The following is a 26,721-nucleotide window of genomic DNA, read 5'->3' as shown; positions in this document are numbered from 1 at the left end:
TGGGGTCTTTCGCTTTTCCATCAGAGTCTAATCTGTGCCTTGATGCACAGTGATACATTCATTAAACAGTGTTATTTTTTCCTCTGATGATGTAATATCACTTGATTCATCATTACTCACTACGGTTAATCCGCGCAGACACCAGCGTTAGATAAGTAAATGAATAAGCTGCTTAGAATAACACAGTTTGTAGTGATCTTGTCTACAATAACCTCAAAGGGTGAGGACTCTTCCCATTTGTGGGAGGCCATCACTCCCCGATGAATTTCATCACAATGCAAACTTTTGTTGGGGCCATTTTCTGTAGGTGTCAGATACCACCCTTCCATGTCAGGTTTTTTGTTCCCAAGCCGTCAAATCCAAATGAAAGGAAAAGTCTCCATATTTTTTGCACACTTTTGTTTTATTGAAAGAGACAGAAGTCCCACTAATTAAAATAATATGAAAGGGGCTGTTCCACCCAATCTCTCGAATGAAAATTACATTTATTGAAATTACTTCAGGATTTTTGCTGGGAACACTTGTCAACAACACACCAAAAAGCTGTTGCCATAGAAACTTAAGTGTTTGTGCGCTTTTATGTGATTAAAACATCAGTGGAAAAAATATCATAATAGAGGCTGAGATGTAATTAACATGCTAGGAATTACTTAACCTGCACCCCAGGAACCAGCAAAAACACCCAGCGGTAAAAACTACTACAAGATCCCCACTGACCGCATATAGCGTCGGGACTCATGTCTGAAAAACTGCAGTGATTATTCTTTATATGACTTCATATGACTCTTCCTTTTCAATTATTTTACATGTGCAGAGATGAATGGGAATGGATTCAAACCCTCTCCGTGTCGGAGTCTGTGGACAGCATGGAGCTCTCTCTAGACCAACACACCCATCAGTTACTATGCGATCTCCAGGCAGCAGTTAAAGCCCTACTGAAACTGATCAATCTACCTCTTCACCAGGTACCAGGTTCCATCCCCATAAGCTTCTACTAGGACATGAGTGGAAAGCATCCGGTGAAACGTTTGCAGTCAAGTTCCAACACAACATTTTTATCACTGACAGAATTCCAGGATTTATCTTCTAATGTTAAGCTCTGACGAAGTTCTATTCACATTGTCACCAAGCTGCTAGATTGCAGGAACTAAGAGACTTGTGACGGTCACGTTATTCATACTAAACAAGGTGTTTGAGGTTGGACAACAAATGCTGTTTGGAACCATGTTCAGAAGGCATGGCAACAACTGAGGTTGCCTTCCGAGTCCAGCCTCTAAGACAAGGTCTGTTGAGAGTAACCAAACCCAAACTTCCAAGGCTTCTTTAATTAAACTGTAGCTTACAATGTCTGACAAGGTTACGGAGGACCTGAAACTTGCCCAAGAATTTCTATGATTCACATAATAAATACATTCGCCTCAAACGTTCCATAGATTTCCTAGGGCAGGATTATAAAAAGAATAATGCTGGCGGAAGGTTGTTAATGCTGCGCAATCGCCGTGGTGACTGTTCAACATTAAGAACGTTGCACCAGCGTTTGTTCTTAAAAGTTATAGTGTATGGAGCTCATTACTAATTGCAGTCATGTGACTTTTAACTTTTTAAGTGCCAAGGCGTAATCCTTTTGGCCGGTTTTAAATGTCAGCCTTGAAGCAAAAAAATAAATGCATAAAAAGTGAATTTGGGTGGTCTGAGCTTCTCATGGAAACGTGATGATAAAGTGTGAGCGCAGTAACGCGGCCAGGGTTCCCCGCACGGAGTTCACATTTCATTTTGTTGGCCATAAAACTGATTTTATGAAAAGCAACGTGAAATCTATAAGTCGGACACAAGCTGAGCCCCGGAGCTGAATGTGACCATATTGTATACACAAAGGTGGCCATTAATCTGGCCGAGTTTGAAAAGTGTCAGGAAAGTCTCCTAATAAAAACACGTGGCACCTACAGAAAGCGGCATTTGAGTAAATAGAGGCGCTGTGAGTGTATGTATTTATCAAAATGAAATATTTTTATTATGGTTTGCGAGGCAGGTTACTGTGTTAGTGATTCATGTCGCCGCGGGTCTTTGGCCAAGCAAATTATAATCCTCCCCTGTTTCGTTACGACGAATAGTAGTTTAGCGCGGGGAAGAATCCCCCGGTCCCAAATACATGCTCATGTTCACAACTGGAAAGATATACAAACATGCTTGTCTTCTTTATAATAATGTCTTTCTTAAGACAGTACACAAGTAGTGACGTGTCCCAGCATCGGGCCGCAGTCCCCTTGGTACAGAACTGGGGGGCAGATCGCACCCTCGGGCAATCAAGCCGCCAAATAATGGGCTGGTTACACTACGGAGGCTGTGCCGGCGTACCCTGCATAGACTTCAGTAAAAGGCACTGTGCTTCCTCAAGAAATAACCAAGACTATCAGGGAGACTCAACTTTAATGGGTGATTAGGAGGAGTCCAAAGAAACTGCGCAGGTTGGCACAACATTGTTTCATGTGTAAGGCTACTCAAGCAGACTTGATAAGAGACTTTTATACTTTTCCACTTAAGGCTATTGATACAACACACTACAAACTAAAGGATACGAAGCAGGATACAAACGCATGCTGCTTCCTGTAACTCACAGGTTGTAATTTCCCTTTGATGGTTAGTGTCGGACCCCACGCAGAGCACAAAGCATGGTCCGAAATGTGGTAAAAGTAAACAGGATTCAAGATGCAATGGAGGTTATGTACAAGGTGATTATAGAATGTTATCAACGAGAACATACCAATGGTTGCTAAGACCATTTCCATCATTGCTATTCCCCAATGTCTCCATATGCAGCTAAGTAGTCTCTGTTCAGTATCTGTACAACACTTACAAACACACCACGCGGTGGGCAAACAATCCAATTATTTCAAATACAGCCATATTTATTTGTCCCCTGAGCCAACATTAGTCTCAGAATGTTGGCGATTCAATTGGTTCCCACGGTTACAACACCAGAACAGCTCGATACAAACCTCCACTGTTTTACCTCGGCTGTTAAGAGACTTGTGTTGGGTTTGTTTTGTGATGATGATTGTGTTGTATTCTAACACTCTGTGTGTCCCTCTACAGGCCAACCACTTCCGCCTGTACACACAGGAGGTGCTGGAGCTCGGCCACAACGTCTCCTTTCTTCTACTGCTCCCTGCCTCTGATGTTGTCTGCAGTGCCCCAGGACAGAGTAATCCTTACACCCCACACTCAGGATTCCTTCACCTCCCCCTTCAGATGTTCGAGCTAGGTACGCCTGCTTCCATACCTACCTACGCAGCTTCTCCATTACATAATCTACCATCTGTCCCAGTGCTGGGGCAAACATCTCCATCTTTCTTTTGATTTGAAATAGATGGTTAATCAACTTAAGGAGGTTTTACTGTTTCAGGATGTTGGTAGATAAATAGAACGACCTCCACTGAGAAGTGGTAATGGCTAATGGAGTGAAGGATAGGCATATGGCTCCTGAATCTGAGAGGACAGCAAAAACTGATTAAGGCACAAATTGCCACAGATACACTCCAAAAATCTTGTGGAAAGCCTCCCAATAAGAATGTATAAAGTATTCTAGTCTTGATGTCACATAATTGGAATTTTAATAAAGAAAGAAGGTAAATATTTGAAGCCTCCAGTCTTGCCTTAAAATTGAGGCTGTTATACCCACAAAGGGAGGCGGTCACTCCATATGAATACCCGTGGATTTGAAATGTCCAACAAGCTCATATAGCTCTGATAGTCAGGTGTCCACATACTTTGGGTCATATAGTGTTTCCTGAATCTAAGACAAGACCGATGATTTATTTTTACAGCAGTAAAAAAGGAGGCAGGCTAGATGGGTGCTGTATGAGGCCGATCTACCACCAAATGTTATGTTTCTCTTATGTAAATGTACAGACCAAAAAAGATCTTAAAATAAAAGATCTGGTTGGTAATTGAATGCAGGTGAAATGCGTCAGACTTAATGCATCATGAAAGGTACCACATGCCCCAATGGGGAATGCAATCCTCTATTTCCATGACAATGGGTTAATGTGTGAATAGGCGCAAGTAGGAGCTGCTGTAGTGCCTCTTTGACTAAAGTGATGTGTGTGTGTGTGTGTAACATAGCAGATGTAGTGAGCTTTTCATTTAATTCATCAATGTCGAAAGACATTTTTTTTGCCCCAGTGGCAGCCTCGGGGGAGTTTAGTCACATTTTCTGTATAAAGGTTGGAGATGTGCGCCGCGTGTGCATAGTCTGGCATGTTGCATTCTAGTCGGAGGCTCGCTGGAGACTGCTGAAGGAAGATAAGGTGACGTGCCTGGAGGCGGATGGAGCCAGCCAGGATGGAACCGGGAATTGTATCCCCCGTGTGATATGTCACACACAGGCTGCCTGACCTGCCCAGCAGTGCAATAACATGGGGTAATATTACTTCTGCCCGAGACATTGATTGGGAGCGGCTTGTCTGCATTTCCCTGCGCTGCGTCAGGAGATGTTAACCCTTACATATACCAAGTGGAGTGACTTATTATACTGCAAGGCATCCCCTGCCCCCGTAATTGGGGAGGTGTACGTGAGCTCCTTATACTGGCAGATTTAGGAGCGGTAGCCGAGGAAAGCAGGGTCACCGAGGGGTAACCAGGGCAGAGGAAGCTCACAGCATCCTTTTCCATCCTGATTAGAACGACTGCTCTCTCTGGTCTGCAGATTCTAACAACCCACAGGTTCTTTTTTGGGGGGTCAGCCCTTCTTGTTCTTAGTGCACCTTGAAGTTGAAGCTTCAGCCATTATATGCATTTGAGTGAAATTTATGGGTGGCATTATCAGATCCCTTCACTGCATCTGCCGTCCTTCCCGGCACCCCAGCTATTTGCAGCACGGATGTTTAGGTCTATTCTTTAACACAGTAATAAATGCATATTAAACTACTTTAACACAGCATTCAAGGCTGTATGGCCTTTATCAATGACACATATACATTTATTGTTCATATATAGGTTCAGCACTACGGGTTATCCTTTTAACTATTCAATCACTGGTATGCACATGGAAGCTGCGTTTGGCACTCGACCTACAGCATTACCATTCTTATCACTTAACTGAAAGCGAAAATCTCAATTACAAATGTTGAAGTTTGTATGAGGGCAGGGATTTATATGCCTGTCCATATGGGGGCACACAGCCCATCACGTATTTCATTAATATTCTTATAGCTTGTATGCTTCTCCATATATGTATCACAGAGACAAATAGTACAATAAAAATCAGCAAATGATTGTAAATTAGCCTGTGCAAATAAAACACTTTGTGACTTAACTAATGCCATAAATTGCTATCGGCAACCCACAGCGCAGAGCGCACCGCAAACACATCACCGCACAAACGCTTTGTGCACCTGCCCTGCTCTCGCACGGCTGCCTGGCTTTTCTTTGGCACTGAAAGAGTTAACTTAAGGATTAACAATGAGCATAAATAAAATTAGTCAAAACAACCCTTCCAGACTCTAAATTGCGTGCAAAAATGTTTCATGAGATGATCTCACGTTTTTTATTTTTCCAACTTAATTCGTTTTAATTAAACTTTTAATTTAGAAGAACATGCAGTGTGCCGCCCCGCGAGCGGACTGTCTCAGCCGGCTTCCGAGCCAAAGTGATGCAATTTATGGAGAAAGCAGCTTCTTCCCCAGGCTGACCCCAGACCACACCATCCTCTCTAAACATTACCCAAATTGGAAAGGACATACACAAATCATAATGACATCATAACTTAGTCTCTTATCCATCATGTACAAAGCATTCAAATGGTTAACCCTAGGTGTTCCGACATATTACCCACCAGTCATATGTTTTACTTTTATATTACCATGAAGAGTTACTTAGTACTTGCCCAGAAACCGGGCACCGTCTGCTCAATTCAGGTTATTTATAGAAAGCAATTTTGGTGCAAAGTTTGAAATGCGGTCTTCTCACCATAGAAACCGTGGAAATGGCCCCCTCTGCAGAAGTATGTAATTGGTTGCTATGGTGAAAAGACCACTTAGCAGCAGAATTGCTGTTTGAAACAGCCCATATGTATAATGTAATGGCGGGGCCGAGCTTACAGCCCTGTGATGTAAAGATAGACATTTCTTAGAAAATGCAGAACACGGAGAATGCAGCTTTTGCTTGCGTTATGAGGCTGAATCCTGAGGTTTGTCTGCGAGGGTGAACGGGGTGAAAAAATTCAGATTAAGCACCAAAAAGAGACACGTTTGGTGGTAATTCTGGCATTGAGGGAACAGCTAGCCTTTCAGGCCTGAACATACACTGGAGCTCTGTGCTCCTGCGACGGGCCGGACTGCGTGTAAATACGTTTCTGTCCCACGGAAGCAGCTGCTCCTTGGCTAACTGGATCTGTGCATGTACAAACGTGATCCGGGCCGCTACCTACACGCCACGCGTCCCCCAACATCTCACCGACCTAGATACAGCCCCTTAGCACACATTCAATAAAATGGATTTAAATAGATCTGTATGCAGATCTTTTATATAGCACCATCATATGCCACAGCACTGTACAAACATAACAATTTTCCAATGCCTGCAGCCCTTAACCCCTTTCCAGCCGCTCCGTGCTGCAGCATTTACTTTCTGCCCACAACGATGTAAATCACGTCACGCGCTGACTGCGCTAAACCAGCAGCCGGGTATCATTTTTAGAATGAGCCTGAAGAAGGTAATAGCATGAGGAATTTCTCATGCCTTATTTAAAAATAAATACACTTAAAAAAGTCTAGACGCGCTGTCTCTCTGCGGGGCCGAGCACACCGTACACCTCCTGATTGGGCCTTTGTTTGGAATTATTGGTCGGCGTGATAGCGCTCTGATGTTGTATGAACGCAGCTGCCATCGAGGTGACAGATAACTGTTTGTTCCTTGCTTAGAACGCACTATAGGTGATGTCTCCTGTCAGCTGTTCATGGTGCAAGCGAGCTGAAGGCTGAGATAAGCTTACGGCAATTCCGACAATATGGACGGAACGCGTCGGTGACCGCTACTCTATGGAGGTTTTTTGTTTTCTTTTTTTCTTTGGCTTTGTCCATTTGGAATTAGAAATGATTTTATGTTTGGTCTTTCTCACTGTTATTAAGAGCAACAATATATCAAACATGTTTTGGGATTTTTGTTATCCCTTTATTGTTTGTTTCATAATACGGCAAACTTGGCATAAACACTTTCCCATCGCGCACCTCGATCGGCTGCTCGCTGTATACAATTTTAATATGATAAAGCTGGTGCAAAACGTAGGAGAGAACCGGGTCAGTATGAAGCAGTCACTTCTCAGGCCTCTCAGAGACAGAATATCTCCGCTTAACCGTTTTTAAACATCTTCCCTGGGGCTAATATGTTAAGTTGGTAACGTGAGTGTTGCAGGTAGGTCTGAAGTAATCCAATTAGTAGGACCTGTTTCGAGACAGGATGAAATGGGGATTGAGGTTTAAGTTAGATTTCAGACCAGGAGAGGCGTTTCTGACGTAGAACAAGTTTCCATGTTTGAAAGGAAAGAAGATGTGAGGTGGATGAACCCCAAAGATGGCATTTTATGTAGTGAGCGCTTGCAGGTTCTGTAGCGCTGTCCCAAAGAGGTGAAAACTAACACAAAACGTTTAACACGTACTGATACAGAGAAGAGGGTCCTGCCCTAGTGAGCTTACAATCTATCTTAGTCTTAGTCTTCAGTGACGCTTTAAAAGATAAAGTCCGCTGTGTGCCGAATGCACTCTGAACAATTGCTGTGACATGGTGGAAATTAATTTAGTGTCGAAGTTCTATAAAGTAGCCTTAATGCTACAGGTAGCTGTGTTTCAGTGTCTAAATCGAAGAGAATAACACAATAGTAATTTTTTAGAAACAGACAGTTGTCCTCAGCGAGGAAGTCGGATTGGCTGCATTTTGAAGTTGCGACCAGTGGCTTAACACTGGGGTCACAGGTTTATTTACATGAAGGCTGAATAAACAGGGCAAAAATACCATAATACTAGGGTAAAACCACCCTGACCGTGAAGGGGTTAAGGGGGTCAGGCCTGCCTAGGTCCAAAATGCATGGATAACAGCGACATGTTCAAGAGGTCAATCTCTTGTAAGATCCAAGTGCATTAGTGGCAGGGACAGGTATATGGGGTTATCCAGCTCCGGGCCAAAGTGTACTAATGGCAGTGACATGTTTAAATAATCACTTTGTAAACATGGACGCTCTCCCCTGCCGCTCACAGGACAAACGACTAGAAATTGGTTCTCCTGCTGATAAGGCCAGAACGGCACTCAATGAGAGTTCACAGAGAGGTCTCGAATCCAGAACATAGCAGTACCTTGTTAAGGGTTAATTCAGGGAACTTGTATCTGTCGCTGGAGATCCAAGCGCATAAAGCATAAAGTAAATGGATGATAATCGACACAGGGTTTAACAATATTCTGAATAGTTAATTTTGAGCAAACTATTCAAGGGCTGTCAATAATGTTTTTTTTCCCTGCCACATTTGACCTTTTGTTGCACACAAACTGCCCTGTTGCCAAAATGGCTAGTTTCCACGGCAACTCCATTTGATAAACTCCTGAGGTGCAGACCATTTGTAGACAATTTGTACTCTTTCCGCCTTCAGGGCATAAATTTCATCCAATCTACTGTATGTTTGATGCCAGACAGGATTATACAATGCGAAGCAGAGAGGCCGAGGATGATAACATTTCCAATGATATCTATTATAAAACGTTCACACGACCCTTCCGCAGCCAGAACGTTTCCCTCTTACAGCTTCGCACGCAGCCGCTCATTATCTTTGGCCTTTCCAATGTGAGGTCTGCTGGCAGAAGACACGAGGGATTCTTTTTATTGATTTGCCATCCTTTTAGATGTAATTGCTGGCAGTTGTGCTGAATTTGCCCCCGTTGGCTCCATACTGGGACCTTTTGTTCTTTCGAGCATCTACGGGCTCTAAAAATTAGGCTCTCTGCAGCTACACGCGGCTGCTATGCTGTCACATTATTAAAAGACTGATCCCCATAATTTACATTTGTTTGGAAGTCAGTGGGTTAAAGGCTACTTATACCTTTGATAACTGTAGATACTCATATTTGGTCCAAAAGTCAGTTGACTTTCCGCAAACTGCTAAAAAGGCTTCCTAGCCTTCCTTTAATGTCACTTAGTGCCGGCTGCAAGGTCATCACCAACATGCTCAGCCGGCAACTGTTACAGAATTACCGTCTAATCACAAGCCCGCAGCTCAGACCCCTAAATATTTTCTTAAATGGTTAACGAGTATAGATTTTTTATTCAAGGCTTTAAAGGATGGCACAATGAGTTAAGTTCTCCTCCGTGGGCCCTGTGAAAGCCTTGTCTCCTAAATGAATTGTTCTTTCAGCGGTCTAACATGGTACCAAGCCTCTGTGCCAAAATAAACATCATTATTATTGCATGAAAAAGGGTGCAGTCTTAAACTTTTTTCATTAAAAGTCTGATCTCTTCATCGAGAGTAAAACAGCCTATAAAAACATTCATCAATTTCTAACATTCCAAACATGGAAAAATACACATCTAATTAATCAATCATATTACGCCCCATAAATCAAGCGAACGGGCAGAAAAATGCATTAACATTGAGGCAGCAATATTTACAGTGTTACACGTATCGGAACAAAGCTAAGAAGTTCAGCAGGCTTTTCATCACATGGGTCGCTTGCCACCGGGCCGGCCAATACATGACCTGGTACAAATCGGATAACGCCATTAAAAGACACCGTGAAGGGCGTGCTAATTGAGTGTCGGGGAACTGAGCTTATAAAATGTTTGAGGGGCACTCCGGCCATCATGTGAACTTAAATGTTTGTGCTGTCCATGCAAAATGCATTTGGTCCTTCCCTCGCCCCCAAATAATGCCCCGAAGGAGACGCATTCACTAGAATGCATCTCACTGCACATGATGTGCTAACCTCCAGTCAGCTCTTAGACCCCAGTGCGCATGTGTAAAGCCTTCCTTTTGATTTTAATGGGAGCACTTTCCTGCCACTGATTGGCTACTTCAAGCAGCCAATCAATGGCAAAAAATGGCAGATCACGGAAGTAGTAAGATTTTGGAGCATGGCTGGTGCTTTATTTTTATTTTGCATTCTGAAAGAAGCTAAGGCTAGACGGGCTGGGATCTCAACTCCTGATACACCTGTGTATCTATATATTATATGTTAGGTGTGTTAACTGCCCCATTTAAAATGCGTACTTTGCTGTCTATTATTATTATTATTATATTATTATTATTATTGTTTAATAACATTAATAAAATAATAATAAACCCTGCTGGGCTCTCCCACTGCTCCCCCTGCTGGCTGATCTCACATATGCATTCTTCTATAGGAGGGGTGTCAGTGACATAAGACTGTCCCTTTCATTTCTAGAAATAATAATAAAATGTGTCACTTTTAGAGTAGAATAAAGGAAACCATAAGAACTCTGTGGTGCGCATTTACAGAGAACACCAGGGTTCTAGTAGATCAATGTCAACCCCTGTGGTACCCCGAGGGTACCTGCCCTTCAAGCTCAGAGATATAGCACTAATTCAATTTGATTTGACCAACTGGCATGGCAGGATTTCCTAAACGTAGATTTCTTGTACTGATGATTTCTAAGCAATTGAGCGAACGCTCTCTCACATTCACTCTATAATCTGGAGATCTATGAGATGTTCGCCTATTATTGGAAGCAAGTGAGTTATACGGATTCATGGAGCGATAAGCTTATTTTGTTTAGTCTACAACCTCTAAAACACCTGTTTTTTAAGATTTTTTTTATGATGTTTATGTTCCTGTCCACATTTGACCTGCTAGAGGTATGTGTGGGCAGCAAAGCTGTTTGGAAATATTAATTCCACTTACATGCGCAAATTAAATCAGACACAAGATATTCTGCTCCTAAGGAATTAGGAATCAGGTGGCCTTGTAGCTACATTCTGCATCATTCTGGAGATAGGAGTAAAGTCTGATTGTTGACCCAATAAGTACATGTTTCCCCAAAACAGAAGAAACGCTCCGCGCCAAGGAACAAATGCCTTCTCCAGGGAGATACTGTGACGGGCAAGATGTGGGCGTATTGGAGCAGGAACGATGGAGTCATAGCTGGCTCTAGACCGTGCATTATCCTGATGGTTTAGCAAAAACAACCGAGAGAATTAGGGGAACAAAAATAAGCCTGGCTCACATGCAACGACCTGGCATGAGATAGAAGGAGGGAATTCATTTAAGGCCAAGGGAGTGTAATCATAACTCGGAAAACCCTGGAAAGTCCTGAGAGCCACTGACACTGAGTGAACCAAGTAGACAGTCTTACTCCATGGGAGTGGGGCTTTATCAGGTTGTGCGTTCACGAAATTCCACCCGTGACCACTTCAAGTCCGACTGCCCCGATAAACCCCCAGCACCCGCCAGTTCAATACCCACTTTACTGAAAAGAAACAGAGTGCTCCGGCGTGTTAAGCAAAGAAACCTAAATTGTTATTCCAACACTTCAAACACATGTTAAGGTTTTTCTGCTGCAATGGCAACAAACACATTCGACCAAACAGTGCCACGTTGGCTTCGAACATTGAAAGTTAATGAAGATGGCGTCAAAAGTGCTGTATTTCGGTATAAAAGCGATATGTTCAGCAGAGCACTTTTAGTAATCCCCCCAACTACGTGACTAAAGCACCCGCAGAACTTCCCACCAGGCGACTTTGTAACGTGAACGGACTAGACAGTTTCTTTTGGAATTGATTGCAGTTTATTTATTCTCTCATCGAGGTTACTTGAGTTATAAAAGATCCAAGAGTTACTTCAAAATAGATTTCTTTACTAACCCGGGCCATTCCTTAGGCTGTGGCGTTATTCATACGCAGCTTTTATATAGAATAAGTGTTGATTGTTGGATAAATGGAAGATTCATTAATCAGTGTCACTGAAATGTGTGTAAGTGATGAACAAGGTTTCAGCTCCCCAACCCCCACATTCTTTTTAAAAGGGTTTGTTGTGATTTGGCTCATATCAAAGAAAAATACCCAGTTTTTACACAAAAAATAAAATAATAAAAACTGTTTGCTATGTGAAGTCACAGCGGAATAAAAGCAATATTTGCGGGCGTTTAATGTGCGCTCATCCATCTTCCGCTGGACATGTCTCATCTGAAACCCCATTGTGTTTATAACTCGGCTTTACGTCTGTTCCAGAGCATTTTTATTGCATAGAACGGGGGTCCCGACAACCCTGGAACCGCATATCATGTCAGATAATAACCGCATATCCATGCACAGCATGCTTAGCTTTATCCCGATAACCTGCTGTGTCGGGGGGATTTAAATGCCAGGCGCCCCAAGCAGAGGACTAAAATAAAGTAATATAATTTGCAGGGGGCGCTATTAGGAACCTTTTCTGTCGGCTGCATAAAAACCTGCTGATTTGGGATTGTGATTTTACAACAATCTCGCTATTTCCCCCAAAAAATAAGACAAGGTACGGAGTGTAGACAGGGGAAAGAAAAATGTCGGTGCGCTAAGCTAGTTCCAGGCTAAGGTAGGGAGTGTAGACAGACATGAGAATGGACCAATTGAAGCAATTTTAATCAATCATTTTTCCCCTTTTTTCTCTAATTTCAGTTCACTTTTGCAGCTACAAAGAGAAATCGATCAGCCTTTACTGCCGCCTCTCTGCCATACTAGAGCTGGACTCCTTAATTTCCCAGCAGGCATTGCGAGAAGCCATCTCGGACGATGAAGTTGGAGCCGCTAAACAGAGACACCAGCAGGTTCTGGACTATATCCAGGTAAGAGGGTCACAGCATAGCTCACCCTGGGAACGCAAGCAGCCGCTAGGCCTCAGCGCCCTGACCCCAGGCTTTATGGCAGATAAGAATCATTCGGTCCCGACTAGTCTGCCCATCTTTCTTCTGCAGCACCGGCTGAGCTCACGACACGCCATTTACTACATATGAGTGAATATTACACATCTCTAGCAGCAGGTCACTTAATGAATTCTGGGGCAAAAAGACTGAAAGACACAAATGTGTCAATTACCGATCCCCCTTACATTGTAACACTTTTACCATAATAAGATTCCTTACACCGTCAGAGCCTTAGCTTTGCTGTAGTTTTTATAAATCTCTATCTGTCTTATAAACTCTGTATTGATTTGTCTGAACAGACAAAGCCTCTTAGTTCGCTGCAACCTGATTGGACAGCATGCTGCCAACTGCGTTAGAGGCCGGCGTGTGCTGTCTGGTTAAAGGTACGGCGTATCTGTGCAGCTCAGCTTCCACAATAATAAAGCCCAGCTGTAGCTTACCTTATAAGAAATAAATCATCGTGATGTTCAGCCCTGACCACAAACCACAGGAACACGTGTGTGATTGTACGCTTAAACCATGCTAGAGTCCCTCCACAAACCGCACATTATAGAGAGCAGGGAAAGGCTATGTAAATATCGTATAGTTATTAAAATAAAGCAAGCCTTCGAAACGTAGATTTATAGAAACATTTGCATGCGTTTTGATACATATACACATTTTACTTTTTTTCTCACACCAATAGTGTTTTTTAATGTATCTATTTTCTTCTTTTTAGTCCATAAAATATATACAAAGCGTGTGTTTACGAATGGCAGATTAGCAAGAGCACGGTGTTCTGAACCATAACTGCTTTTTGGCCCATGTTTCCTAAGCAGTGCTATTTCTTTGACTTCAGTTTGGACGGCCATGGAAGCACAAGCATCTAATTACGGATAAAATAAGGCATTAGCCCCTGGAATGCTGATTGAAACCGTAGGCACAGGTTTAAAAGGCCTAAGTGGTCTTATTACAAGTAGTAATTGGCTGTCATGGTGGAGAGACCACTTCTAAATACCCCCCACCACCAGCATGCGTTCTATAACCTGCCCCATCCATGTGTGTGTAGAATTACGTTGCAGTAATCATAGCAGGGATATTCAGCGTGTCAACAGGTCATTCTTGATGCACCCGTCTGAAAAATCTATCACTTATTATTATTTCTTGTAAGATGCCAGCAGATTCCATTAAAATGTAATAACATGGACAAGCATAAGGCATGCTGGCACAGGAGGATAAGAGGACGGAAATGTCACATTCAAATATTTAAATAATCTTGTTCTCGGTGTTGACAGCAAACAGATGAAATATGGCGTGAAATGAGGTGGATCATGGACGCCCTGCAGTACGCCCGCTATAAACAGCCAGTGGCTGGCTTGCCGATAACCAGATTTATGGACCTTTCTGAAGACCAGAACCAAAAGAAGAACAATTCAACATCGTCCCATCTCGATTGTCTGCCGTCCCCCTCACCGTCACCAGAACTGCACCGTAGAAAACCTCTGAGCGGTAAGGTTTTGCCTTTGCTCTGTGCCCCTGGGCTGTACAGAATACTGCTTAGTAAGCGTGGCCCATCCGCCTTTTATTTCTCCCGTCGCCTAGTACTGGAGGTCGGTGAGTAATAGGAGAGTGTTTGTGGGCTGCTCTGGTGTATACATTAGAATTTATGGGTTCTCCCACTTCAAAGCATCACCATATTTACCACTAAGTCGCTCCTTTCACCAGTAAACACAGGCAGGGATCTGGAGAACAGCTCTCTCTGGCCGTGATATACTGCGGTGGGTGAAGGTGCCTACCTGCCAGATCAAATTCAAAATATGATTTCAGAAACCGCTGCAACATGCAAAATATGTCAGATTTAGGGAAACGGGTGGCAAACGTATTACTATTTCTTTAAATCAGGTAGTCGAGAAAAAGAAAGAAAGCTGCTTTAAATCAGCCTTGTAGCCGTAGAGAACTCTAGTTTGTCCTACAGAGCTGCATGAACTGTAAAGCCTTTTATATCGGGAATGATGTGCGGTAACACGGGAATGATAAAGGGAGGTCTATTCACAGAACAGGGTCTCTCTAGTGCTTTATTATCCTGTTAGCGGCCGTAGAGAATCGCACTGACATTTTATACGCCAATAATATGTCTGATAGGTAATCCTTATACCTCGAGCTGTCTGCAAGGCACCGCGGCACCTTAACTCATTTCAGCTTCTCGGCGAAAAGAAAAAAAAAAGAAAAGAATAAACTAATAGTAGTTTTTCCGGCTACTGAAAGGGTTTCTGTTTGGCAGACAGATCTCCATTAACCAGGGGCACACGGCACTCACTCCTAAAATCCCTTTACAGACAGATGCGGATCTGCGGGCAGGCGGCCGGCCGTCTTCGGATACTCGCAGTCTGCGCACATTGGAAAGCTCTTTGTTGTGGCTTCTCATAAATTAGGTTCGAACTAGACAGTCGAGGAAAGAGGTTTTTTTAGGGTTTTATAAGAGGATAAGCCTCCTTTACACCCCCCCCCCAATAACGTTTGCGAGTTCCCTTTCCTGGGGGCAATAAACTGTAGTAGCGGATATTATTTACATAAAATACAAATAAAAACACTATCATGACCCAAATTTCTAAATACATTGCGCTAATTATCTTGGGGGGGGGGTTGCTATTTGGGTTAAGATATATTGCTTGTAGGGACACGTAAGGTATCCCCCGCTGTGTTTTACATATCAGGGAACGGGGACACGTAAGGTATCCCCCACTCTATTTAATTCTAAAAAGGCTGATAACATTTATGAATATGCAGGAGGAAGGTTATTGAGACCCAGCCATGCTAACTCAGCTGGTGAGATAGAGTCCTTCAAATTACATTGTTCTTACGCATCAGGTTTTGGACTGTCGGGAGCTTTCGCTGGCTGCAACATACACTGGAATCCAATGCAATCTGCCTTAATAATTTTGGGACAGATCTGTGAGGTTAATGTGACCTCACCTTGGCGCACCCGGTAGCAGAACACCGACACAGCGCCACAAGCCAATTCAGCGATCCAATGACTCAGTATGAGTGCCAGAGGCCTCTCCGGTTAATTGGTTGCTCTTACAGTATATCACATTGCAATGTTTTTTTGTGCGAAAACAAAGTATTTCTGTGCCGATTTTAACCTCTACTTAACTCTCCTAAATAATAATAAAAAGGCGGTACTTAGACAAGATAGGACAGATTTTGGCTTCTATCGTCCTGAACTCTAGAACCAGAAGAACGGAGGTTCTTGGCTTGGTGGCTGTGCTGCGGGCCCTGTAGTCACTCGTGTCCTGGGCAATTAGTGCACAGAGACATTATTCAGCTGCATGCTGGCTTAAAAATACCGCCGTCCCTTGGGGGCTTCGTCTAGGTGAAACAGTGGGCTCCTTCAGGTTGGGTAATGCTGTCCTTGCATACTGCACCAGAGTTTACTCAATCCCATCATTGTGGAATTCTAGCAGAACCAAGCAAGACTACGAAGGATTTCTTTTTTTCTTTTCTGTAAAAGTTTGCTAGGAATCTCTGCGTATTTGCGGTTAAGAGGCTTCTGTTGGCGGCGTGAGTCATCATTCCAGTTATAAATAGATGCAAAGGTGTATTTTCTACATTTTTTTGGTCTGAATTAATGTGTTTTACAGCCAAAAACACACAGCAACTAATCAGAAGTGCAAGCCGTTTAACCGTTAAGCTGACGGTTCGTCAGGCGATACTTTCATGCAGTCTTGTGTGGCCTATTGAGCACAAGAAATAAAATTGCTGAGCTTCGGCCCCGAGCGCACATCTCAAGATAAAGCATGAGTGAAAGACGCCGGAATACCTACATTCAAGCATCTTGAACTAAGTTGATTTAGCCACAAAACGCGAATCTGACACGTATCTGATATGTATAGACGGCTCCCAATCGGCTAGTGCTTCCTAAATTAGTCACATTGTTTTTAAGGAGATATTTCAGGCTTTTCACAGATATTTTAAAAAAATTAAATGTGATCCAGTTATGATTGGTCAGCCCAAAACGGAGCGCTCTCATTAATAATATTGAGCTGGTGTTCTAGCACAAGTTCCACCTGACCCTTGTATTTAAAGACATTTAAGTCCTGAAAGGGAGAAAGCATTGGCTGGAATCTGACAAATACCCCTTTTTAATACAGAACTAAATATAACCACTGTTTGGCAAAGCGATCCGGGAGCTTATTGAATTAAACATGCATCGAGAGCCCCGTGTGTTTCAGTGACCTAAGCTGAAAACGCTTCTAATTAAGGTACATTTTACATTCTGTTCGGATTTCTAACACGCGCAGCCATCTGTGTTTTTCTTAAAAAGTACAATTAATTACAGTCGGTAATTGCTTAACTGGAAATGCATGATAAGGAGCCAAGGGGTCCGACGTATGGGGAGTAATGTGTTTAAACCTATTTGTATGATAACAGGTATAGTATTGGGTACCGCTGATAATGCTGTCACAGTTTGTGTGTTCCTACCCGCTATCTCAGTCACAAAGGAGGAATGAATAAAATGCACGCACATTCACTTTCCAGGCCAGCAGCACCTTTACAGGTAGCCAGGTTAAGGAGCCCATCTTTCAGTGTTACTGAACACGTTAGAGGGGCTACATCATTTCATAGGTTCCAGAACAGGCTCAGACTAACCGTGCGAGTAAGTGGTCTGACCTGCCCGACTCCATTGGAACCACTCATTATAGCCCTTTCTGGCAGGATCTTTTAGCGGCTTGAAACCAAGCTTCTGCCTTGCGCTAGAAAACGGGTTTATGTTAACAGAATGTCATTGAAGGAGAGAAATTGCTTACTGCAAAACATACTGGCCTTAAGTAACAATTACACTCCATGTTTTTTTACTTACCTCAGTGTTTCATTGCCCTGATGCACCCATAACATTCACAGTATATATGTACTATGCTCTGGATTTTTGTATATTTACAGTAAATTCACTTCTGTGATATTGTCGGTTTCCTAATAAGCTAAAACTTACACCAGTTCTCCCAGTACAGATAGATCACAGTACATTTCCATCAATAAAAAGGGCCTTCCGGTGAGTTAAGAGGCTATAAGACACGGTATGACTGTCTTCCCACGCTGCGCTAATAAATCGTGATGCAATAAAACAAATCATTAAAAAAAAGCTCATTGAGGACACTTTAAAACAAAAAAAAAAAGTGGAAATGCCCTTTTTCAGTCTGTCTATACTGGTCTCAAAATGATAATTATATTTGGATGTCTGAATTAATCCCCATCGTTATTTTAAAAACATACATTTAAATATTGCAGCAATATAAAAATTTAGAAAGTACCGTTTCTCAACATCTTCCCCTAAAGCACGGCCCTCATAATAAAGCCAAAGCACTAACGGATATAATTGGCACAGGACAGGAAAGAGAATTATACACAAAGTGTGTTTCAAGTAACACTGGGGTGACAGATTATCCGTGACACTCACACGCTTATAAAAGAACACACTGAAATTCACAGTCTCCTCCAGCATGGAAAGGGTAAAGATGTCTTTCAAAAGGCAAAATCAGGGGACAAAACAAAGGAACCGTGCCTGATCGCTAAACGGTACAGATTTGTGCTGTGGGCAATTAAAACGTAAGTTTGAAAAGAACATTTCCCCAGAGGCGAGGGTGCTGAGTGCTACTGATGAAATTAATACTGGCCTCGCTGTTAGAGATACCGCAGGAAGACCCCAAGAACAAACACACGAAGTCAAAACAACAAATAAGGGTTCTTCCTGTGCCAAGACCTTCCTCAATGAATCTCGGAGCATTATATATATATATATATATATATATATAATGACACTGTGGGATAAGACATTGGCCATCACTGATGTTTAGGAGAAATGGTTTAGGATACATACCAGAGTCCAGCAGAAGAGGAAATCTTGGGTCTATTGCTAACAAAATACTAGGACTGACGATAGAGGAGATAACGAAGTGTGCAAACAATTCTCTGTATCCAGGACACGCCACATGCTTCTCGGCGTAGGTCATGCCCTATGGCTATATTGTGACTTATGATATCTTCTAAATGACAATGAAGGTAGGCTGTGAGCGGAAAACACACAGGCAGTTCAGACAGTTTCCCGATCGACCAGGGGTAATAATGGCTGCAGAGGCAAACATTTGCATTGATCTTTCCAGCAAACTACAACAAATAATCACCTTCTCAAAGTCAAATAGTGATTCAGGCAAATATTCTCATTCCTTGGAAACAGAGTGGGGAACAGGGGTTCATGGCATGCGAAGGAGAACTGGGTAGTGTCATGGCATGGGGGGGTCGGAAAAGCGTGAGAAAGGAGCTAAAAGGGAAAAAGAGAAGAGTGGGGACTTTTGAGGATGAAGAAAGATGATATTACTAATATCATATTGTGCAGTTGAAATGTAACACGATATGTTCTCTTGTAATAGAAGATGGGATTGTCTGTCTTTTGAGAATAATGATGGCTTGTGGATACTAGCTACGTTTCTCCTTTCAGATTCCCAGCCATGCTCAGATGAAGAAGGCTGCTCAGAGGTGTTTCTTCCGACTGACAGTGACTACGACTCCAGCGATGCTCTGAGTCCCAGAGAGCTCGACTTAGTCTATTCGTCTTCTAATGACATATCCCAGCAGGCGTTGTCTGGTCTGAGCGGCAGCGCCCCCGACGTCCTCCAGGTGAACGACATGAAACCTTGCTTCACCTTGAAGGAAGAGTGCACCACCTTGGACCCGAATACGGAGTACTGTACCAGATACATGGACAACCTCTCTGTAATGGGTTTCCCTTCAAAAAGCATGGACAAGTCCCCTAACTCAAAGCAGCACTTTAGCCTCCTAGGTAAGAAAAGGTCAGGGAAGCATCAACACTGCAACTACTTCACTCGGCATCATCGCTGGCTACGGGTCCACAGCGAGTCACAGTCTTTGTCTGAAGGAATCTACACTCAGCACATGTCTAGAGCAGTGGATCTTAATGAAGATTCCACCTCTGGTGAACAAATAACCATTCCAGTAGATACCCCAAGAAGCACTTTTTTACCTCATGCTTCTAGCCTGCCCGAAGAGGGCAAAACCAAGTACGACGAATCGAAAATGAATGTGCGCAGGATTTATGTTGAGCCTTGCAAGCAAACCATGGCAGAGAAGGAAAGGAAAACATGGACTTTAAACATAGATGGATCGCGATCACCTGTCAAGGAACCCAGCATACAGCTCATAACTGGGCAAGACATGGACTCTGATGATAAGACCAACTTACAGCTGTCGGAAGTATGTAGCAGCACATTATAACCAGAAGGAACATCTTACATGCCTTTCTCCATCTGTCAAGGTCCTCCCTTAATTTATCATTTCTCGTGATGCTGATGTGTTTGTATAGAGCTTTGTCTGCTGGTGTTATCATATTCTGTTTGTACATAATCAAATGTATCAACACAATTTGGTTAATATTGCCCTTCATAGCAAGAAAGCCAAGTGTGTGTTATGGTGGCTAAATGAACAACAACCATGTGTTGCATCCCCTTACTGATGTCTGCATGGAAGCATTTTAAGGACACAATGTCGTATTGCCACGTTACATTGGATACACCTAAAAATAATGTTTCCTTATCTTTCTCTTCTGTTGAGAATTGACAAGTTTCTAATCCCAAGTATTATTTAATGAATATCGATCAAAAATGCATTAGGTAGAAAGTTTTCCTAAACATGGAAGGACACAAAAGCACAAAGCTGAAGAGATTCCTGTGTTAGAATAAGCACGTAGCTATTCATTCCATTAGCACAAAACGGCAGCCACTTCCATTTCATCGGCGATAAAGAACCAGTTTTACCGAAAAGTTTTAAGATTTCCCATTTTAAAATTAGTATACTTAATTATGAAACATACAGGGCGGCAGTAAGAAGCAAGCGACTGCGTCATAAAGAGGTACGGTATTTTCACAAAAGATACATGGTATAGTTTTACAATTTCTAAAAGCGGTATACACTAAGTTTATTCCGATACCGCAACAAAACCCATAAACCATATTTCACACAATAAAACATAATAACCCGCCATAGACCTTCAGCATTCAAAGGGTAAACCTGTTTACAAATAATATTTCACAATTATAAATTCTCCAGAGTTTGAATATTTACCATTTTTTGGAGCTCTAGGACCTTTTATTAAAGCACCTAACAGTTTACAGTAGAATCAGACAAGCTGTTTGATGGCTGAGGGTGATCGGAGCTAGCCCAACAGCCGACGGGTGAATGGCTACCTGGTACTGGTTTACAGCTCCAAAAACGTTTTTGGTTGTAATATTGCTCTTAAAATAGAATTTCATGATTGCTTAGTACATTTAGCATTTCCTATAAGGGATCACTTTTGTAGGGCCAGTAGCTTAATCAACTATTTTTTTATGGATGGAAACAAGTTAACAATTAAATGGAATTCTATGCAACACGTACTTTGTTTATTAATTAAAAAAAATGTGCTGTTCTGCTTACTTATCGTGACTGTAAGACGTTACTAGCAAAGTTTGGTGTTTCTGGAAATAAGACACTAGCTGGTGTCACTTGTCACCTACACTTTAGCATCTAGTAACGCATTATGCATCACTTTAGAATAAGTAACACTGAGATAGTTAAATGAAGCCTCATTTTTTATAGATTGGGCTGTTTTCTACTCAATAGAGACCATGCCTTCTCCAATATCACAGCCCAAATAAAATAGCTTGATAGCAGCTTTCTCCTCCACACACAGCCCTGGTGACCATCGTGCCACATCATCTTACAGCTTTCACTTTAACTCATAAATCACTCAATGCTGTACCCCCCCCAAACAAGTGGCCTCAATCTTAACCTACTGTGCAACCAAACAGGTTCTTAACATTTGAAGTAGCCCAAAACCCAATCTTTTCAACGGCTCTCTAACGCACCAAAAGTGACAGTCAAAACTCTTTGGTCGCCAGCGTAAGATGCAGCTGGCATGGTGAGAACAGGGAGGCGCTGGCTGGCATCTTCCTGAATTTACTGAGCTATCCGAGTTCAGTTCTTCCTCTATGATCGAGACCGCTTCACTTTAGAGAAAGGTTCAAAAGTTTAAATCTATTCCTATTATCTTCGAGATAACCGTACTAAAGCTCTCCGGTCCCTTTCAGTGATTTTCTCTTGACGCTTCAGCGTTTTAGTAGCAAATGACCCTAATTATTTTTAGACAGTTTCCATCTGAAATTTTTGTAGACTCCAGGGCTGGATTTTCATGACAGGTCTCGGCTACTCGTAAGGCAGGAGCGGTAGGCAGAGAACCTTTTCCTGGTATCAATCAGGGCATCAGGCCCCGTTTGTAGCTCTGTCATCTACAATCCTTTGACAGGTTTTTATTTATCCAATCTACTCATCCTAGCGATTCTTTTTGAAGTGTCTCATTCCAGCCACAGTGGAGTCAGCCTCTGTTTGTTTTGTTAACCCTGGAAGCCAATCTGAATGACTTTCCTCAGAAAATGAGACATTGAAGCAACACAAGCCTGACTTCATCTCTGTTATCACATGTGCCTCTATTGTAAAGACAATATTTACAATCTCCGACACTTCTGTCTGTTCTTAGTATATATAAGCACGCAACAGTGAATTACCACAATCCTTCAAGGGCCGCTCCATTCTTTCTACAAGCGGCAGAATAGCTGTATTTACAGAACAAGCCAGAATGAGAATTTTTTTTTCTTACGTGCGCATTACTAAAAGGCAAACAAAACATTTGCTTTTATAAATCACTGCAGAATTCTGTAGGATAATCTAAAGTGTCAAGAAATAGCGCAACCTGGCTTTCTGGAGCTTACGGCCTCCATATATACACATACCCTTTTTTTTGTAGGAGTTGGGAAAATAGAAATCACTATTATTATTTTTAGCCATTAATTGTGAAACAAAAACCCCAGACCCGTTGATGACCTTGTGTGTAATGTGAATGAACCGTGTTAATGAATGAAAATATCTTGCTGAACCTGTACAAGTAACACTGGAATGATACCGCCATAATGCACCAATATGCTACATCGCAGAAGAAAGGTGTAAAACTAATACAAAAGAGAGAGGACAGTAATTTACCTATTTTGTTTCTGATAGAATGAAGGGAAAGGTCCTTTGGGGTTGTGTATAAAAAGTGATTCGGGGGGAGGGGGGCTTAAAAAGTGCTCTGGTGCACCGGTTGAGAAGACCACATCTCAACCCATGGTGACTCCGCTTCAAGTGTCCTTCGCAAATTATAGTCCATGCAACTAATGGAAAACCAAACATGTTATTTACTTGATTCAGTACATTTTAAAGCACTTTCCTGTTTCAAATAAAACCCCTACACGTATTCTTCACACACAATGTATAATTTAAAAGATAACATTCTAAAAAGCCCTGAAGAAAGCCGTACTTCAAAATGTCCCCTCTTGCCAGGGCAGGAATCTGTGATGCTGGCAATGCCTGGGTATTTAACCCATGATGTATATGCAGGGGTTTTATTGTAACTATATTGTGACTATACGTTCTAATCGTTCAGTGAAATGTAGCATTCAAACCCTTTGTAGCAAGTGAGTGCAATATCCACGGTAACAGCTGCCGGTCAGCTGCTGTTAATGAATTCTAACACATGGATCTATACACGCATTAAGAATTAGTCAAACACACATATTAAACAAACATATTTATGGCGTGTGACTGTTAAAACTTACGTACAAGCATTAATTCAAAGTGTATATTATTGTATACATATTTATTATCTGGTACTAATATTTATGAAGAATGTGCTGCTATATATAAAATACTATATTTGAGTGCTTAGGGTCGGGTATACTAAAGGTGTTTTGATCAAGTCGGTGTTGTACAATGTGGCATTTTGCACCAAGTAGCTGGGCATATAAAATACATTGAATACCACATGAGGCTGTAGACTGCCCCCTGCTGCACCAGTAAATTTTACCACCACCTAGTTACCCCCTGGCCGAGCCCATTTGTAATTTCATTTTTGTAGAGGGGGAATATTAAGAGTTTACACAAGTGGAATATAAATATATAAATAAATTATATATAATATACATTTCTGAAGGGTTAATGCTGTCATGGTTAAAAGGACCACACCAGGGAAATGTGCAGCAGAACTTATCTATGTAACTTTGCCTGCCTAGCCCAACATTTGAGGGATTCTGGAAAGGCGAGGGAATGAAGGAATTACAAATTTAAATCAAAGTGATTAAAAGTGTGTAGATGCGGGGGGGAAAACAAAGTCATAACAAACAAACTAATATATTGAAACACCGGCTCATAATCTTGTGTAAGACCCCAGTCAGGAGGGGAAACTTGTTCCACGGTAAACTTATTTCACAACAATAATCTCCGGTGAGGCTGCTCATTCTTACACGGTGCTCGTAATACTCTGGGCGAGGAGTTAAACCAGCTATACCATGCAGCTCTTATATTGTTAAATGAAGTATTAGTGAATAGAAAGGCACGCGAGTATTCTGCCTTTTGCTGTGAGTAACACGTGGATGTGCGTTAGGTGGTATATAATCGTAAAATATATTTTAATCTAATCACCAGCAGTCTTACAATACGAAATGTCTCATAATGGTGACTTTTTCTGACCACTTTCTACTTTGTAACGTAAAGAACGTTGCTCCACCCGTGTCAATAGTTTAGCAAACTTCATGTCTTTATTTCTAAAGGCAACTGTAGTGTGTTTTTGTTGTTTGGTTTTGTTTTTTTATGGTTAAGCTTCGATACGGACGATACTTGTGTACATATCAAATCTTTCATTCCCAATGATTGTGTTATACTCTCAGGGACCTGTAACACTTTGGGCAGATTTCCAGGTCTCTATCATTGAGTAGGCTGGATGATAGAGACCTGGATATCTGCCCAAACTGTCTGTTTTCAGATGGGAGAGGGACTGTCAAAGTCTGGCAGATCTCTGACAGGGGTATTCACTAAACCATGCATTTGTAGATCTCAAACATTTCAAAACCCCTACAATGTCACTATCCATTATAAAATGACCAATGAGCTCCTCCTATAGGAAGGGCTGACCCTGTATAACGTATAGTTTCTAATATACGGAGTTATACATTATAGAGGGCCAGCTTCGGTCTTCCTGCAGTAGAGGCTGCTAGGGGTAGGCCCTTCGTTGCCCAGTGAAAATGTTCACCTGTCATGAATAAACGCCCCGTTTAGTGAATACATCCATTTATAATCCACCATTCCTGTGAATGTTATGAATCACTACTCGAAAAAGCCTGGAAACTGTTTCGCTTTATGCCTTTCCTGTACATAGCAGATTAGATGTTTTTGTTAGTTGTCCTTGGAGTACGTTGTTAATATATATGCAATATACAGTATATACACACATTCTATTCTGTAAAATAATTATTTTGTCGGCCTTTATGTATATATTGCACAGTGTACATTGCTATAATCAGCACCAGAACAGAACAATATTTTTGAATCTAATGTATTGCCTAGTTTTATAAAATTTGGGTGGAAATGGCCTCTTACAGAATTTCGCTAATGTTTTGATGTGTTTTATAGGAGGGGGGCTGCAGACACTGACATTTTGGGATATTTTCTAAGAATGTTTGTGGCAGTTAAGCTCCAAGGATAGACTGGGAACAAAAGTCTTTATTCTAAAGGCTTCCAACTTAAAGTTATTGGGCTGCCAAAGATAAGAGTGATCCTGGACTATTATACCTGCTTGTAGTGTTAAGTTTAGAATTATATTTGACACGTGTTTTATCCTCACACTTGTGGCACTTCGCAGTTTCAACCAAGGTGCTATCTGTCCAAGACTTGGGAGTCTAACTTTGAAGGGGCCAGAGGGGCTATGAAATAAAATCTCAGAATTGCTGGGTTTCTTAGTGACGTGTAGCAGGCTCCGTCCTGTACTATGGACAAAGATGGTCTAAAAAGCCAAATGAGTGGAACAGGACATGTGGATCTTGGGCATCCACAGATCATCACACATTGGGGATCTTATAACCATTTACACACCGTTGCTCGTACCCGCGGTGGTTAGGTGGGCACCAAAAAATATCGGTAAGGTCGAACCCCGTGCACGGGGCATGATCTGGGTATGAGAGGAAGAGCTAGTGACAGGAGCAATGCCCAAACACCATAAGGCTCCTCCACAAAGCCTAGGTTGTCAGTATTCCCTTTCATAGTTTTTGCACTTGTATCGGCCTCCATGTTCCCCATTTGGCTGGAACCATTCTGTGGAGCTCTTATGCAGTCACTTTGGGCACGGTCTGGCCACTGAGCGTTTTGGGAAGCTCTGCTTTCTGGGTGGGCAAAATGCGAGAACCCATAGTTTTGATTGTTTCCCTTGTTCTTGAGAAACATGATCAATTTATTGGCTAATTAAAGTATCATAGATTGCAAGCCTTCCAGACTATCTAGATCTCGTCTAGTCTCAAAAGCTGGCAATCCATTATACTTCAGTTAGCCAATAAAGGTATTATATTTACCACATGGCTCTCTTTACACAACTAACACGGTTCAACTCTAAACCTTGCTCTTAGTAGCCGAAGTTGGACCCCCCAGCTCACTCCAGCAGATAACACGTAGAACTGCTACTTTACCTAAATTTATCTAAATGCCTAAGGTTTGTACAAAAATACAAGCCCCTCCACCAATGCATTATACGCCCCATAAAGAAAAGAAAACATTACATACAATCTACTTAGATATTTGTTACTTAGAGTGGTTTTCAGGCAGGAAGAATGTTTCAAAGGAAGATTTATTGTCAAAAGTGAACTTTTCTCCTGAATAAACTTCAGAGTATCAGAGCTTGTATTTGTAATAAAGACTGTTTCAACCGAACAAACAATGCAATT

The 26,721-nt window shown here is 42.0% G+C and overlaps 1 protein-coding gene across 1 annotated transcript in view; it reads left to right on the top strand.

Annotated features, from left to right (window-relative positions):
* The window catches only part of ANKFN1 (ankyrin repeat and fibronectin type III domain containing 1), a 63,838-nt gene extending 43,504 nt beyond the window's left edge, over nt 1-20,334 (top strand). Inside the window, exons 13-17 of the mRNA XM_053452715.1 lie at nt 815-965; nt 3,094-3,262; nt 12,651-12,817; nt 14,170-14,383; nt 19,368-20,334. Coding sequence (XP_053308690.1) covers nt 815-965; nt 3,094-3,262; nt 12,651-12,817; nt 14,170-14,383; nt 19,368-20,161 — 1,495 coding nt within the window. The 3' untranslated portion in view covers nt 20,162-20,334. The remainder of the gene's footprint in view (nt 1-814; nt 966-3,093; nt 3,263-12,650; nt 12,818-14,169; nt 14,384-19,367) is intronic.
* The last annotated feature ends 6,387 nt before the right edge of the window (nt 20,335-26,721 follow it).

The sequence above is a fragment of the Spea bombifrons genome, chromosome 13 (genome assembly GCF_027358695.1).
Source record: "Spea bombifrons isolate aSpeBom1 chromosome 13, aSpeBom1.2.pri, whole genome shotgun sequence".
In the NCBI taxonomy this organism is placed as follows: Eukaryota; Metazoa; Chordata; class Amphibia; order Anura; family Pelobatidae; genus Spea; species Spea bombifrons.
The sequence above is the reverse complement of the archived record's forward strand: the minus strand, read 5'-3'. Positions and strand labels throughout refer to the sequence as shown.